Source organism: Ipomoea triloba, chromosome 3, assembly GCF_003576645.1.
Source record: "Ipomoea triloba cultivar NCNSP0323 chromosome 3, ASM357664v1".
NCBI lineage: Eukaryota > Viridiplantae > Streptophyta > Magnoliopsida > Solanales > Convolvulaceae > Ipomoea > Ipomoea triloba.
Window position 1 is genome coordinate 22,003,874 of NC_044918.1, and position 18,522 is coordinate 22,022,395.

Consider the following 18,522-nt stretch of genomic DNA (forward strand, 5'->3'; position numbering starts at 1 on the left):
ATTCAGACTTTTATAGAGTCCTTAAAAGTGTATTGGTATTAAAAAAGTTATTAATTTTCATAGACTCTGTCAGAATAGGATTTCTGTACTTTTTCTTCATTAATATAAATATATAAAATTCAACCCTCCAACCCCAAACTTTTCAAGATTCTCTACATATTTTTTCCTCTTTCTAAATTAGACAAACTTTTCATCAATTTTACGGTACGTTTCAAACTTTACTACGAAAAATTATTTATTGATATTGACAACAATTTTTTTTTGTTGCCAACAACAAAAAAATTGTTGTTCGCAGCAAAAATTTTCCGCTACAACCGACAAGAAGTTACTGCTTGTTGCAGCAAAATTGGTAAAAAATTTTAATTTAAGATTTTATTTAATTAATATAATTTTATATAATTGTATATTCATTAATTATTAATATATGTATTTATGTAAGAAAATAAAAATATATTCAATTCATTCAAAAATATATTAATTAAAATTTTATTTAATTAAAAATATATTTGTAGTTGCTGGTTGTATTTTTTTATTTTTTATAATGCATTAATTTATTTATGATTTATAAAAATATATTTTTGTAAGAAAATTATAAATAATATATTAATAAAAGTTATGGAGTGTTTGTAACGCCTTCCCCATTGATGAATTTTACACAGTTTTTAAGAAAAAAAAAAAGAGGTGGAAGAGTGAAAATTGGAGAGAGAAAAATGCATATTGCAAATATGGGGATTTTGCATAATAAGTGGGGCCCGAGGTGGAGAGCAGCAGATCAAGTTGAGGGCGTGGAATTCCTATGCGTTTTTTAAATCGTTGCCAGATTTTATTTTTTTTTCTCTTCCCCTTTCATTTTTCTCTTTCTTAATCACACATGTAAAAACTCCTCAAAAACCGATCACTATTAAGGAAGGCCTAAGGGTGTATTCAATTTAGAGTTCTAATGACTTTTGTAAAATTTTTAATATGAAAAAGTTTTTAAAAGTCTATAAATGTTTGTCCTATAAATATTTATAGACTTTTACACAATTGATGAAAAGTTTAAAAGATTCTAGAAAAGTTTACAAGAATTCTATAAAAGTCAATTAAAATCCATTACTTATTCACTTTAAAACTGTTTGAAAGTTTTTAAAAGTCTTGTTTGAATACACCCTTAAGTTTTTTTTTTTTTTTTTTTTTTTGAATACTGAATACACCCCTAAGTTATTATTTTAAAAAAAAAATGTCTCTTTTCGTTAAAACAAATGTCTCATAAGCCACACCTGTAGTCCGGAATAAAATTTGTTAAAGCATAATAATGATGGAAAGAAAGTAGGGGAGAAAAAGTAGTAGAACATTGGTTATAGACATGACTAACGATTCGATTTCCTTAATTCAACAATTACAACACTAACGTTGTCGCGACTTCCCCGGGCGATTGCCAATTCTGCCAGCACCGCAGCCGCCTCAGCCGCCCGGCTTTGTTTCGCGATTACATCATTATTTTCACTTACTTTTTTTTTTTGAAAAACATTATTTTCACTTACAATTACAATGCTGCCGTTTGGAGCCAATAGTCCCCTCATTCGACCGCTCAAACATCTTCGTACGACCTGGCAAGCTGCTTCGTTGGACATAACGTCCCACAGGCCATCACTGCCTAGTATTAGGAACTCATCCGTCTCCACTCTCTTGCTCACTATCACTTCAGGCTCCGCTATCACATATGGTTTAAGGTATTGGTCCCCTGCGTTAAATTAATTAAAGATTATATTATACATACGGACATACGGTACGGTGACAAAGAACAATTGTTGTTCGTTAGTTGTAGTTTCCGTACGTACCTATGGATCTTGAGGTAGCAAGAACTCCCAACACTCTATGCCCATTCCAGTTCAGTACTTTCCCCCCGCAACTTTCGATTCTGTCCAGCTCATCTGCTCTGTCGGGCTGCGCTGCCCATACAAAAAGATGATCAATATAATTAATATAAGTTAATTTCACTTTTTGTACTAAATTTATAGGTGGTAGTTCACTTTTAGTCATGTTTTTTCAAAACATCTATTTTTTATCTTAGTATTATTGTGGCATGACCATTTTTGGTCATCCATCAACAAGACTGTTTAAATTTTGTCAAATACAACATTTCAGTCTTCAATTTTGACTTTTTTTAAAATAAACATTAAAAAAATATAGAGCGTCAACCTATTTTGTATAAAAAAGATCAAAATGTCATTGTATTTAACGAAATTTCAATAATTTTCGGAGTACCAGAAATGGTCATGTAACAATAATACTAGAACCAAAAGTGGATATTTAAAAAAAAAAAAAAAAAAAGACTACAAGTAGACTGTCACCTATAAATCTAGAACCAAAAATAGAATTAACTCTAATTAATATTGTTAAGTTTACCATCCATTATACAGTAAAAAATCAAACTTTTGGTGCTTCATGACTTTGTTTTCTTAAACTGTCATATTTTCAAGAAGCAAAACCCTGAGTGTTGAGTTTATCCTTTCACCACTTTCCTACGTCCAACTTGAATGTCACTTGTTAAATCAAGTGTTTATCATACTTCATAACAAAGATAGACTTTACTTCTATATACAATCATATTTTTCAAAGACAAAATGTTAATTAAATCCTTCACCACCTTTAACTAACCCGAAGAGTTTTCTAAACGAACTAGAAATAAAGAATACTATACCTTGTGATCATTTGACAAGGGTACCGCGACTCCACCCCGTGACAGCACAGCTCTGGAATCCCCACAATTGGCAACCACCACTTCCTCCGGCCCCACCATCGCCACCACCGCAGTGGACCCCATCGTCGCCACCGCCGCCCCTTTCGAGTTCACTTCCTCGTCCATCTTCCTAAAGCTTTCTTTCATCACTTTCTCCCACTTGATTTCCTCTTCTTCTTCTTCTAACTGCTCTACCAGTAACCGGTGCAGCCGGTCACGACAAGCATGCGCCACTCCTGACCCCCCATGACCATCGTACACTCCGAAAAAATCGTACTCTTTCCCGCCCCTAACCACCACCCCGAGCTCCGCCGCCGCCGCGTCCTCCATTTCCTTCCTACGTCCGATCAACGATACTAACCCATGTGACCTGCACGTGACTCCCTTCTCACCCATCGTCAACGATAATGACACCACTAATTCTTCCTCTTCTTCTGCGGCGCCCATTCCTTTCCTTTTCCTTTTCGAGACTCTGCCGGCGACATTATCGGACGTCGGTCGGCCTCGCCGGAGCTCCAACCCATTCATAGATGGGTAGTCTAGCTGAGTCATGCGCGCGAGGAGTTAGATTGTCAATCATACGACATGATAAAAGCCCGCAGTATCGGATTATAAACAGCGGCTGGTGGGGAAGGATATGCAAATCAATATATATACATGTTACATGTAGAGGTTGTATACGCAACCTACCATGAAAGTTGGGAGCAATAAGAGCCGTTGATGATCGGCAAACAGTTAGATCCTTACCACGTGTAAGATAGGGTGGTATAATAATCCGGGCCTCACCCGTGATGACTAGACCCACCGTACCGGCACCACGTGGTGGGGTTCAGCTTCAATAACACATCATTAATTTCAAGTCTTCTTAGTACACAAAATGGATTATTGTAAGAAAAATCAAAGATAAAGAAAGGAAGAAAGATAAATCAATTTTTATACCATATACCAGAGTTTATATTGCATTGTGAATCTTGATAGAAAATTTTGTTACATTGAGTTAACATATTTTGTACCTATAGTTAATCATTGCTGTACATGTGAACAAATAACTTGATAGTTGTTGATAGTCTCAGTGGAGGTAATATTGACTCTTGTGCTTCAATAGGTTGAGAAAGTAGTTATGAACAGATACTGCATTGTAATAGAGTTAATAGTATTCAAAAAAAAAAAAACTTGATAGTTGTTGATACATAATATAATAGTTACAAGTACAAAAACTATCAACAGCATATACAAAATGCATCAACTACAAATACAGAATTTGAATGTTATTTTTAGACCAGAGTCTACAAGGTAGACCCTAGTCCATGGTATAATTTGCCAAGATACATATTAAAAATTGATATTTAGAAGTACTTTTTGAATTTTGAGTTGTTCTTTTCCCTTATATTGCGCCAAATTTTTATTTAAGAAAAAACAAGGCTAAAGTGTCATCTAGCACCATGAACTATATCCAATTATTCATGTCGCACCCTGAACTTTCATATAGTATATATCGAGCAGCAAATCAAAATAAAAAATTCACCTAGAACTTTTAGCAGGTTTCCTGGTCTTCTTGCTGACATGGCGTCTGATGTGACATTTCTCTTAACCTTATGTTGTCCATGTAAGCGTTTACATATTTAAAATTAAAAAAAAATTATTATATTAAAATAACCAGAATTTTATTCTCTTTATTTTTATAATGTATACTTTTCAATTTTGCAATTCCAATGTTTCAAAATTTTTTTTCAAAATATATATTTTTTGGCCAATTTATTGTTTAGTATTTTTTCAATTTTCCAAATTTATAGAAATGCAAATTTTTTTGTTTGTATTTTTTTTTTTTAAAAATTATTTTTAATATGTAAATGCTTACATGGACAACATAAGGTTAAAAGAAATGCCACATCACTTGAAAACCTGCGCCATGTCAGCAGGAAGACCTGGAAACCTGCTAAAAGTTCTAGGTGAATTTTTTATTTTGGTTTGCGGCTCGATATATACGATATGAAAGTTCAGGGTGCAGCATGAATAATTGGATATAGTTCATGGTGCTATGACACTTTAGCCAAAAAACAAAAATTACTAAGTCCGACTTAGTATTAATTTTTATTTCTTAACTCTCTATCTCTCTCTTTAATAAAAAAAAAAAAAAAAAAAAAAAAAAAAAAAAACTCTATCTCTCTATTTAAATGAATCAGAGTTCTTCCCCTTCAGCCAACATTTTTGGGTACATAATATATACAGTAGTTTTTTAACGTTTTCAAATCAATCAAAATCACCTTAAAATAAATCACCCCTTTCTAGATAATATATTTAAGTTCAAATGTTATCCTCACTCTCCAACAAATATAACAAAAAAAAAAAAAAATTGAATTCAATCTTAGGTTAATAGTTAGTACATAAATCTGTCCATAGGATTGATATTTAAATTTCGTATTTTTTTTTTTTTTAAAGTGTATTATTATACTCTTATCTTAGTATTATCTAAATATCTTTCTTTAGGTGAATTATAAATTTTACTACACAAGAGTTATCAAATTATGTTTTTTTTTTGGGTGATATTTAATAATGATTTATTTACATAATTATTTAACACCTTTGGAGTATTATTAACTAGTGTTGTAAAAATCTCGCTAATCGGCGCCTATGCGCTAAGCGTCGGCCGGCCACCTAGCGTATCACCATAATCGGTGGTTTAGGCATCCGACTAGGCCGTCTACTCAGCCGATTAGCTATTGTTCTTTTTTTTTTTTAATGAATATATTATTTTTCAATGACATCATTTTGATCGAAATATGTCTAAATTGTTCAAACTATAGATGTTTTTAAGTTAATATTTAAGTATTAACTATTAAAGTATAAATAGTTTATAATTATCAAGTTTTAAAAATTTTAAATAAATTTTTTTAAAAAAATACACGAAAGCCTAGGCGCCCAGACGCCTGAAGAGTGCCTAGCGATTCATGTTATTAACCAATAACTCAATTCAATAAGGAATCGTTTGGCTCAAAAAAACATCATTTTAGAAGATGTAAGATTCACATGAACGTGTTATGTTCATCTAAAATTTGAGGATATGCAATGTTAACATGTATCTTTTAAAGAGTATGTCAACAACAACAACCACTTTAGTTATATATAAAATATATTAAAATAAAATTTTTAAAAAATTAGAGGGCTATGTTGCTTTGTCTGTGAAGGAGACGAGTTTTCTAAAGGGAAAAGTCTTTTTTTTTTTTTTTTTTTTTTTTTTTTTTTTTTTTTTGCAAAGCTATCACATCCCACTAAAAGAAATTTAAAAAAAAAAAAAAGATATTTCAAGAATTTAATAGTTTGAGATAAGAGGTACGCTAATGTGTCAGATATTGAATTCAATTAACATTTTTTTTTTTTTTTTTTTTTTTTTACTGTAAAAGCCTCTCGTAAATTTATCATGTCTAAAGAAAAAGCAACAAAACATTTAGACAAACTCATAAGCTAAGAAACTTAAAAGATAACAAGAATGTCAAGTTTTCAAGTTTTCCAACAATACAAACTAATCCTCATCCTCATCGTCGATGATCTTAGTACCTAGCCCTTTCAACCCTTCCGGTGGGATTTCAGAAACGGTAACAAGAGAATAGAGCTCCTCCTTTGCGTCCTCATCATCATTCCTCTTGCGAGCAATGCGAACTCTAACACGTCTTGGGACACTTCGGATTCCTCTGCTCCATATGTGCTTGTTCAGCTTCACGTCAACTCTCACATCTGTAGTCCCCATAGCTTTCTGTGCAAATTTCCTGATCTCCTTGATGGCATTAGGGGCCTTCTTCTTGAATGTGCAGCCATGAAGACGCTTATGTAAATTGATTGTGTACTCTCTAGTAACAACCTCCTCTTTTCTAGCTTTCGTCTTCTCCACCATTTTCACTCTTTAGAAACAAAGAGCTTACTAGGGTTCGGAGAGAGGGAGGCGAGAGGAATTCAATTAACATTAGGACAAACATTAATTTAAATAAAATGATTAGATTTTATGGAAACTGTGAAAAAAAAAATTAATTTTCGTAGAAATGCTGTAGACTTGCCATTTACGGAGTATTATATACTAATTTCCATAACTAGGAGTTGTCATTCTAAAGGGTTAGTTTATTAGGATCACAGTTGTGCACGTACATGCCTGAAAATTTTGACTTCATCAAGAGATGTTGCACAAGAATATTTAATTTAACAAAGTAAGTATTGTGTAAGACATTCTTATGTCAGATGTATATAATTCTCCGTATTGTTTAGTTAAAATGTAACATTTTTTTATACATTCATAAAAGTATTACATTCTAACTAAAAAATATTACATGTCTTACGGTTAGACGATTTTACACAAGTCTTGTTCTTAACAGAGTTATTCATTTCATAATTTGGCAATGGCCAGCTGCTGCAAACTCGTGTGTGCTGCAACAAGTGTTGGCAAGTATTTGTTACTTATAAGGAAAAATGTAATACTTTTGAGAAAGAAATGTAATACTTTTAAATCAAAATGTAAAAGTATTACATTTTCTTCAAATGTATTACATTTTTCCATATATGTAATAAACATTTTATTTCTTATTAGTATTATATTTTCTAATATAAGTATTACATTTGATTTTGACCCGACCCGTCTTACGTATGGACAAGGATATGTGAAACGGTCTCACACAAATTTTTGCCTTATAAATAACAATTTATTTATTTTAAATTGGTATCAAATTTTCTGTAATAATTACTACGACTTATATCATAAATAACAATTAATTATCATATATAGATTCAAGCTGTCTCACAGGTTTGGTCTCACAGAAGTGACTCATTTTTTTATTTTTGAATGACGAGGGAAACTCATAGTCACTATTCGAGCGTGTGTACAAGAAAAAATTTGCCTTATGACCCTAGATAGGAAGGACCATAAAAGGTAAAACAACCTATGTGACTCATAGTTCACTACTTCAAACTAAGAACACTACAAGAAATTTCACATTTGACAATAGAAGTTGTCGCCAAAACTATCGATTTTGGTCACTAATGAAATTAGTGACCAATTTTTGAAGTCGTCACCTGTCGTCACTATATCCACCGTCACTATTGTGGTAGTGACGACTTTTGAAAAGTTGTCACAAATGTTCAAGACTTTTGTGACAATTTTTACTTACACTAAAAGTAGTTTTTGAGTGTTAACAATAGTTGTCACAATAAATGTATAATTTGTGACCAAATATGTTATTACAAAAAATTGATCTTGTGACAACTAAAATCGTTGCTATTAATTATTTTATTGTGACAACGCTTTAGTCACAATAGTTGTACTTATTTGTGAGAATTATTCTGGGCGCAAAAACGATTATCAGTGACCTAAAAAGTGGTAAGAATAATTACTTTGTTGTGACAACAAATGTGGTAACAAATGATGTATTTATTTGTGACAAAAGAAATTAGCTCTAAAACAGCCATTAGTGTTAACTAAAGTTGCACAACAATAGTGGCAGCGTATTTGTCACTAAAATACTGAAAATTAGTGGCGAAATTTGTGTCACTAAAATAAATTGAAATAGTGTCACTATTGTCAATCTTTATGTTTTTATAAGTGACCATTACTTGGTCACAATTTTTTTTCAAATAATACTAGCCAAATGCCCACAAAATAAAATTATTTATTTCAAAATCTTGTCATCATTAAATATTTTAATTTAATTATTATCTAAAATAAAATAATTCATTCAACAAATGTTACTCGTCAAATAAATCCAACAAAATCCAAATAAAAAACATTTTAAAATAAAGTATCTTGATTATTCTTCACTTGAGGTACATAGTTGATGGAGATGCATTGCTTAACATATTTTGAAGCCCTTGATTGCTTGCTAAGTGAGCAAAAATTTCCTTGATTTCAGCAGCTTGTTAGTCTAAAGCAGCTTGTGCGATTTCTTTAAATTTTGCAACTTCTTTTAAATTCTTTTCACGCTTCTTTGAAGCTTCTATTTCTGCTTAAAGAACAATCTTCTTTGAGCCTTTGAAGTTATACTCTTAAGACCTAAACCGCATGCACGGACCAATTTCCATTAGATTTTTTTCTTGATGCCTTCCAAACTTCAACAGCATTATATTTAGCCATTCATTAGAATCTTTGTTTTTCCTGTAAAATAGAGAATAAAGAAAACAAAAATAAATAATTAACTGCAAATTTTTTTGATAAAAAAGCATGACTTCAATTTTTATTCAAAAAAATTTACTTTACCATCTCATCATATGCAATTTGTACAATAGAGTTTGTACCACTAACTGATTTGATCTATTGATTTCCTCTATTATTTTTGTTTCTTTTGCTTTGGTCCTATATATAAAAAGAATTATTTTTAATAAAAAAAATAAAGTAGAAGAGAATCAAGACAGATAAAAGACCACAAATTGGGGCCGGACAACAATATCTGCCAACTAAAATTATAATATAAATTAAAATTGAGTTATTAGTAAATCAAAATTAATATGTATATAGATTAATAAATCAAAATTGACGTAATGCTTCAACTCCAAAACATATTACATATATGTAAGCAGCAACTCCAGTAAGCATATGCTTTAAGCTTTCAATTTCAATACAATTTTATTGTATTATAATTATCGTGCCAAAAGAATATGAACAACGTAAAAAAGCACTCTTCCATATTAAAATTAAAATATTATAATGTTAAATACACAACTACAAAAAATAAAAAAATAAATTAATAAATAAAAATAAAGGCAAACGAAACAGCCTTGGGATTCCATCTTCTTTTTGGCAATTGAAACCTAATTTATTTTACTAGAAGAAGCAATATAATCAAGACGTGGATTAAGATCGCCAATGGCTTCTCGGACAACTTAAAAAGTTGAGTTTTAATTTATTTGTGCCATTAAGTGGTCAAGAAAGCCAGAGAGACTAGACGTACCCAATTCGATCTTAAATTGAGAAAAAATTTGTATTATGTCGACTTCAAAAGAACAAGGGTTCGGGTGAATATATATCAAGAAATCACTTAGAATCACATAGAATATAAAATCACAAATTTAAATATATAAAATCTAAGAACAAAAACATGTATTGCAGACCAAGAATCATGTAAAATATGTGGACAAAAACAAAAACATGTAAATAGTTTTTAAAAAATACCTTAATAATGATGTATGTAGGAGATGAAACTCTGCAGACAAATTTTTTATTTCTGTAAGTGATTTTTGCTATGAAGGTTTCTATATAATTCTAAATTTTTTATATACAAAGAAATACATACATGTCCTAGTAAAAACACAAGAGAAGAGGCGCCAATCTTCTCTGAAAACCAAAAATAAAAGTGGCGCCATTGTAATTTTAACATTTAGTTTCCTAATTTACTAAATAATTAGTACAGAAATAATATATAATAATATGGAATATTTAAAAATACAAGAGAAGAGGCACCAATCATCTCTGAAAACCAAAGATAAAAGTTGCGCCATTGTGATTTTAACATTCAGTTTCCTAATTTAATAAATAATTAGTAAAGAAATAATACATAATAATAAGGAAAATTTCACTAGTTAATATTTTAAATTATTAGTTTTTGGTAATGCACATAAATAACAAAAGACTAAACTTGGTAATAATAATAATAATAATAATAATAATAATTTTTTGAGTATAAGACTTTGGAATTTGGGTTTCAATTTGTAAAATCCCTAAGCTGATGAATATATCTACTGCTGTTCGTAGCCCTAAACTAATTAAATTTTTATTTTCAGAAATTGATACTTAATCAACCAAACCAAATTATACTTTAACTAATTCGATTAATTGGTCCATAACTACATTTTTATTATATATAATTTATTTTATATTATATGTTTTATACAATCATATTGTAAAAATTATACTACATTGAATGACTCTTAATGTAAAAATAATATGCTATATATTATCGTTAAGGTAGTAGTCCGATTAATTTGATTAATTTTGAATCAAACTTAGGAATGAACAAGCAAACTTAGGGAGGCAGCAGCTTTGGACGTCCCTAGAAATATTGAGTTGGGTTGCAAAAATTTATGATATTAGATGTTCATTACATCCATTTTTTTAATGTAAGTGTAGATTTTGTACCGGATCAATAACTTTTTTTTTAAAGAAAATCGGATCAATAACTTATGTCCCTCAAATGGATGCATAGGCCTGATTTGGATGCTACAACTGTTGAAGTAAGCTCAATCAAATATTAATAACAACTGAATATGAGGAAGCTGGTGTTGATGATGATGATGATGATGATGATTGAGTATTATATGAATTTTTATTTATAATTTTTGAATTCTTTACTTTTCATATTTTGAGTTTGAATGGTTAATTTTAATAAATCTTTTTGAAATATATTGTTCGTACTAAACATATACTTTTTATTTCCAAAAATATTTATATAAAAAATTAGTAAAATAAGTGATAGTGAAACTTATCTGTCACATAAGAACGCTTAAAAATGAGTATTATAAAATGTTTTCACAATTACAATCATTTTAAGAGGCACTAAATAATTGAATTTTAAGTGACCACAATATTTAATAGTTAGTTCACACCAAATTACTTGACATCAACTTGAATGCAATTTTAGTGACAAACATTGATTACAACATAACTTCTATCAATGTTCATCTATTTAATTCTAGTGACAAAGTAATTGTAACAACTAATTACTTGTCACAATTATCATAAATTAGTAGAAAAACTTGAAATCAAAACAATTACTGTCACAATTTAGTAATTTTGGTTACGGAATTATAGAGCGTCACAAATATTTGTAACAATATCATCACAAAAAATAAGAATATTAGTGACAAAAATATTTTTTCTCACAATTGCTTATCATTTCTAATGATACTACCAAATTGTATTTTTATTGACAAAAAAAGGTTGTCACAAATATTATAAACAAGAGTGACGAACAACTATTTGTCACAAAATGTACAAAAATTTGTGTCGACATTATATTTTGTCACAATTACATTCGTCCCGCCATAATTATAATGCCGCCAAAATGCACATATATTTAGTGACAACAAATAGTGACAACGTATGTTACGACACTATTATTCTAGTAATAGTGACAACTTATTCGTAACAAATACTTACTTGTCACAATAACCATATTATCCGTGACCAAAAAAATGTTATCACAATTATCCCACACAATAGTGTCAAATTATTTTTCTGGTCACAAAAAGGGTATTATTTGTGACTAAATTATGAAGTGTCACAAACGTTTTGTCACTAAATGTCTTCATTCTTGTAGTGGAAGGTCAATAAGTCGTTCACACTAGAAGTCAAACTTGTAACCTTGTAAATTTATTTTAATTTTTGTTCAATTTTTGTTCCATAAATTTTTAATTACATCAAATTTGATTTTCTACTTAAAAATTGATTAATTGAGACACTAGCTATATCACAGTCTTTTGGCGATCAAAATAAAATTAAATATTTAATGAGAAGTCTTCAAATTAATTAAGCCTTCACGTTTTAAGTAATAATTTGCCAGTTATCTGGTACACAATTATTTTCATCTAATATAGCAAAAGTTTTTGTTAATTTTTTTTTTCTTTACCCTATACATATCTCCATACATTGTAATATTGTATGCATGGATATGTAATTTTATTTTGATCGCCATACATACATACACTGATTTTTGCATTTGGACAAATTTTCTATTGTTAGTGTTGTTCCTGAAAGGTTGAATCGCCAACTCCAAAGGTTCCAGTAACTCAGCTAAACACAAAAGCTAGACTTTTACTTAATGCGCACAAGAAACCTATCACTTTCAGAATTTTCTCTGGTGAGACTCGATCTCAAATTATTATTCACAAACTTCATTTCTATGACCAACTGAACTGTCCATGTAATTTCTCATTCCAACTCAATGTTGAAATATTATTTATTTATTTCTCATTTTTATTTTGTATGTGAATTAAATACTCCGTAATAAAATAATACTTCTAATTTATTTCTCCCCTCTAAAATACTTCTAGGGGGTAGGGGTAGCGATATGATTATGGGGACAGCGGCGGGAAACATATGGCAAGGAAACGTGCGACGAACTGATACGGCTTGTGAGAAGGTGGGGACCACATGGAGAGTACGTGGCGCCTGGTGTTTTGGGTTGGGTCTTTCAAAGTATCTTTTTAGGACAAGAAGATTATTGAGATTTGAGGAAGACGTGTCCACTAAATGGGAATTGAGTACACTTCCCTCATTCTACGTGTCAAATTTCATCTCTCTTTTTATTTAATCCTTAAAATGTTTATTTTTTCTTTTTCTTTTTTTTTCCTAATCGACCAAATATGAAATATCTAGGACTGTGGGAGGTTTTGCTCATTGTTATGAGATTTCTCGTACAGGAATTAGGTGGGAACGGTGCTTTAAAGTCGGTAGGAATTCATGCCGTTATACTTTTCTTCAACAGCCGTAATGTGCTGGACCACATCTAATTTGTTGATAGTCTTACACTATAGCCTCATATAATTCAATGTGTAGTTTAGCATCTACTAAAGTATATGATGGGCTCATGGTATCCTGAGAGTATTTTATTTGGAAGATCTAAGATCAAGGGAAGTTAGTTTTGACCTAAACAAATAAAAGTGCATATTTTACTGTGGACCATGGTCAATGTAGTAGAATGGATCATAAAGTAAAAAGACGTCGTATCATTTTAATTACACTTTATTTTTATTTGACAATAATATTCTGTCTTGTAGTTTCATTCGAGCAAAGGGGACTAATGCAGGTATTTAGGGCGGTTGTTACTGATTTGCTGGCCATGTCCATTTGGACCGCCAACCGGGTGTTAGGAAGGGGGAGAGTCTATAGAAAACTAAACATTTAAGATACAATAATAGGCATAGAAGTTGGTCCCCTACTAACAAGGATGCATCTTATAACTTGACACTTAATTGGTGTTGCAGATTTTGTAGGATGACACTTGTTTGACAGCTTCTCAGTCTCTCAAATGCTCGTTATTTGGCCGCATGGTTTCAAGTAGTGGTCGATTTGACCCCCATAAAACGTGGTCGGTTTGGACCCTCTTAGAAACTGGTTGGTCCTTGACCTCAATGGTCGGCCTAAGCAGTTGGTCTTTAGTCTAAGCGATCAGCCTTCAACCTTAGTGGACAAATTTCTTATAGAGGTAGATGAAATTTCCATGGAGCTGGTCGGATTTCTTGTAGGAGTGGCTGAATTTTTTAGGGAGGTGATTAGATTTTCTATAGAGGTGGTCAGAATTCTCGCGAGGGTGGTTGAAATTCTTGCCCTAGCTGAATATTGCACTTATAGTTGTAGTATTTTTCCCTTAGCTAAGTTTTTTTCCCAATGAGATTTTCTTAGTCTAAGATATTTATTTTTTAACGAGGCAATCGGCATAGTCTATGCCCTCTATGCTCAACTCTGACTTAGGGGGCTCACCATGGATTACTCGGTTTAGCGGTTGCGTCCAAAAGAACCACCACTCGAATGGTCACACCCATTCAAGGATGTGTTGTCAAGGATTAAACTAGCCCGAGAGAGAGGAGGACTTGATAATTTTCCAATAAGCTACTAAATGAGGAGCAAACTAGTCGGAAAGATACTTTTCAAAGAGGAGTAACTTGTCGGAAGAAGACTTGGCTTTTAAAGTCGGAGAATTAGAATATTCTTAAAATACTTTCCTAAGACATCGATTTTACGAAATCTCAAGAAAGTGACGACTAGATGATGGATGGTGTACTAGGGCTTATGGTCCACGATTCAGCACGAGAAGGAATGAGAAACTTGGGCCTATCCGTAGTACAATAAGGATTGAGCTTATTATTCATAATGTAATAAGGATTAAGCTCATTATTCATAATGTAGTAGGATTAGGCTCCATATTACCAATTTAACAAGGACTCTCAATATGAGGCAGTTTAGGATTTCTATTCCTTGTACGGCTCCTAGCCCCCAAAATTTTAACTATACGGTAGTGCTTGCCAGCCGTTGACTGCCTAAAAGTCATAAAACCAACAATTATTTTTACTCATTTACCCACATTTCTATTCTTTATTTAAACAATCACCATAATTTTGTTGTTAAATTTTAGTTTTTCATTCTTGATTACTCAGAGTATCCTCATTAGTATGGTTTTTTGGTAGTTTTTTGCAAGCTAAATAGAATTTAGTAAGGAAGAGAAAAATAAAGAATAAATTGGAAAATCAAAGAGTAAAGAAAACTATGAGACAAAAAAAGAGGGAAATTGCATTATTTACACACCCCGCTAGGTGCGCCTACGAAGTTAGATTTTAATGTTTTTTCTTTCCTTTTGGGCTCCACAAAAAATCCTACTTCGTGCAAATAAAATTTCCTCTCTCTTCCACTTCACAATCTCTCCCCTCCAACAAAACCCAAAAAACAACTAATGTAGTTTTTAAATTAGGGGTACGTATAATTACCGAAAAATCAATTAAACCGATTATCGATAGTTGAATAGAACAAAATTTTCAATTTTTAGTTAGTTAATGATTATTAGTTTTAATCGATAAATTCATGGTAAAAAAATTTCAGTTATTCGGTGAATCAGTTATGGACGTTTTAAACCCGCGGTTACTGAATAACTGATAATGTGTGTGTGTGTGTGAGTGAGAACACAAACCAATGAAATAATGAATAAGTCATGTTAAATTCCTTTCATTAACATAAGTGGTGCTAAAAGTTAATAATGCATATAGAGAAACTTGAGAACTTCATCTGGCTTATCTGAGTTAATGGATTGAGCTTAGAAGGCATGTTCTGCCCTTCTTCTGAAGGGGAAAACACTTTCTAAGAGCCATTTTTATCCAGTGAAGAAACATTGAAGCAAATGCCACCTATGTATTCAAATACTACGAATTCTCCAACTCTTAACTATGATTTTGCACAAAAAAGTCCCAACCCGTTTCAAAATAAAGCTTCCCTTGACTGCCATGTCCAATCCCCGCATCCCATCTCCCATTTGCAGTGAATAATCTTGTTATTTGTAACAACTTATCCCCTTCAAGCTTTTCACATACCAATGACCACTACAAGAAAAATCGCGAAACAGCAAAATTTCGTTGTGAATCACGTTTTGCGACAAAATTCGTTCCGTCATCTATCAGCTTGTTGTATTTTTGTTTGCGATGGAATAATTCCGTTGCAAAATAAGGTGATACAATAAGGTGTCGCAAATTTGCGACATAATGATTTCCGTCGTAAATTGAAACGACGGAATTATTTTCCGTCGCGATTCCGTTGCATTTAGTGCAACAACTATTCCGTGGCAAAACTTATATTCTGTCTTGATTCCGTTGCAATTTTTAATTATGTTTTTTAAAATTTATTGAAAATTATTGTTTTCAAATTATAATTTTAGCTTTTAAAATATTAATATAAAACTATATACTAAAACACTATTAATTTTAAAATATAACATAATTCTAAAATATTATCAATCCACGTTAAGTAATAATAATCAACAAGTCTAAACAATTCAAGTCAACACAATCAATTCAAGTCTAAACAATTCAAGTCAACATCAAATTCTTAGTTAATAGTAGCCTTTAAATTTTCAATTTCATTTTGTACATTTGCAGAAGAATATTAAGGTACATTCTCATGACAAAAAATACATGAATATCCTCCTTGACCTTTGTGAAACTTTCATTTTGATTTTCTTCGAAAGTTCTGAATATCACCATTGCTTGAGTTGAAGTTGTGTCATGAGTACTTTCTACCTGCTGTTTTTGTTTAAATTGCACTAGACCTTAAAAGTGATCACAAATAGAACAAAAAGAAGTAGAATGAGAGTCAATGAGATAATCTAAGAGGTTATCTTAAAAATGATCACAAGCTTGGCCACTAGCTCATACAGAATAATATTTTGTCAAAGAGCAGAAAACTTCAGTTAATCTTGAATGCCACAATAAACAAAAGAACTTATAGAAAATAGGGAAGAAAATTGTACGACTTTTATCTCTGGAGTCCCTCTAATTGAGCTGCAATTCCCAACTACAGTTATATCCTTCCCTAATGGCAGGAGTTTTTCTTCGTGTAGCATCCCAACCTTTGCACCAAAAATTGCACGAATGCTATGAACTAAGAAAATTCAATTATAATTGAAAAATCAAACTAACAAACCATAAGCCCATTAATACTTACAGGGTACTGATGATTTAAGCTTTAATTATTTTAAATTCAATTTTTGAACATTTAAACTACATATTAAGAGCCAAAGACACTTCCACATAGATGATGGGAGTGGGTTCGAGGCTCAGTGGAGGCAACTGTTGACTCTTTATGTTTCAGTGTCAAAGACTACATTGTAAAGTTAGTAATAAAAAAAAAAAAACTATATTGGTCAAAGTAAGATTACATTGACTCCGGAAGGCATTGTATCTATCCAACCAATAGAATAACTACAGACTTGTGGAACAGTTCTATTTCCTATAGAGCAATGTAGATGTGTCAATGTCAATTTGTCCTAATAAAAAGATATTAGAAAGTATTAAGTAATAGTTAGCTTGCTATCAATCCAAAGTAGTAGTAAATTGCCTAGAGCTGATAAAACAATTCATATTGAGCTTTTGTGTGTAATGATATTTATAACACAAACACTAAATGAACTGGATAATGGAGAGGCTATTAATGTGTATCAGAAGTGTAAACATCTTTCAAATTTGGAATTGCTTGCTCAAAAGCAGCCATTTTTCCAGCTTCATAGTTATCAACAAGAAGCTGGTGATGGTGGCAACTTTAAGATTTTAATTCAGTGGACTCAAACACACATACATACAATAGCTAACACACCAAAAAGCAGCATCTTCAAAGTAAACATCACTTGGATAAATTTTTACAACTTTACCAAGCATATTTTTTTAACTTAACACGCATAATTTTTGGACATAGCATTTTCCAGTAAACAAATAAACATAAGCAATTAAACAAAGCATTAAGCATACTTTCTGGAAATTTAAAAAAAAAAAAAAATTAAAAAAACACAAGTGCACCTGAATTTCTATAAAGACAGATAGATCCTTTAATTTATTTCTATAGACTACAAGTAAAAGTTAAAGAATTTTAACCTCCACATATCATGGAAGCTGTTGCATGGGTTAACAGTTCGATCAGCATCCACCGACATGAATGTCTGAATTTCCCCTTCAGAGAATTTAGATCTCACTGCTAAGTTAGTGCAGAGGCACTGAAAAGATAAAAAGGTAATGCTATTGGTATATTGCAAAGTAATTTTATTGTATGTAAAAATTAAGATATGGAAACATTTGAGTCGTGAAAAGTTGAGATGAGAAAATTATACAAAACTATAAACTAGATCTCTCCTGTAATATAAAATTGATCAAAAAAAAAAAAAAAGATTCACCTTACGATAAATGAGAGTCATGATACTGGATCTTAGCTAGCTTTAACTTAAGTTTGTAAAGAAGAAAAGTGTACAGTAGCACCACAAAAAGCAGACTTGTAAGGTACATTTAGAACCACAAAACTTGGCCACTGAAGTACTGCACAAACAACATTTATATACAGTACAGTGCTTAAATTAGAGCGATGAAACATAATCACCAAACAACAAACATTTGAAATAAATAACAAAAAAATCAAAATAAATAACAACAATTTGAAATAACAAAAAATTTGAAATAAATAAATAAATATTCAAACTATTAGTGGCGTGTGGGGTCGTCGGCGGGGAAGTCATGACTTGGTGGTGTGATGGAGTTTGGGACATCATTTAGTGGTGAATTTTCTTCGGAATTAGCAACTACGGATG

General features: G+C 31.3%; 2 protein-coding genes across 2 annotated transcripts; both read right to left on the reverse strand.

Moving 5' to 3' along the window:
- Window positions 1-1,262: 1,262 nt before the first annotated feature.
- Window positions 1,263-3,359, reverse strand: LOC116012359 (protein phosphatase 2C 51-like). The gene is made up of 3 exons (XM_031251880.1): window positions 2,684-3,359; window positions 1,821-1,926; window positions 1,263-1,723 (listed from the first exon to the last, which is right to left on the reverse strand). Exons 1-3 carry the CDS (start codon window positions 3,272-3,274, stop codon window positions 1,350-1,352), a joined length of 1,071 nt encoding a protein of 356 aa, XP_031107740.1. The 5' UTR covers window positions 3,275-3,359; the 3' UTR covers window positions 1,263-1,349.
- A 2,807-nt stretch (window positions 3,360-6,166) lies between these two features.
- On the reverse strand, window positions 6,167-6,662 carry LOC116013813 (60S ribosomal protein L31). Its single transcript, XM_031253745.1, has one exon. The coding sequence runs from the start codon at window positions 6,609-6,611 to the stop codon at window positions 6,243-6,245; it is 369 nt and encodes a 122-aa protein (XP_031109605.1). The 5' UTR covers window positions 6,612-6,662; the 3' UTR covers window positions 6,167-6,242.
- Between the last annotated feature and the right edge of the window lie 11,860 nt (window positions 6,663-18,522).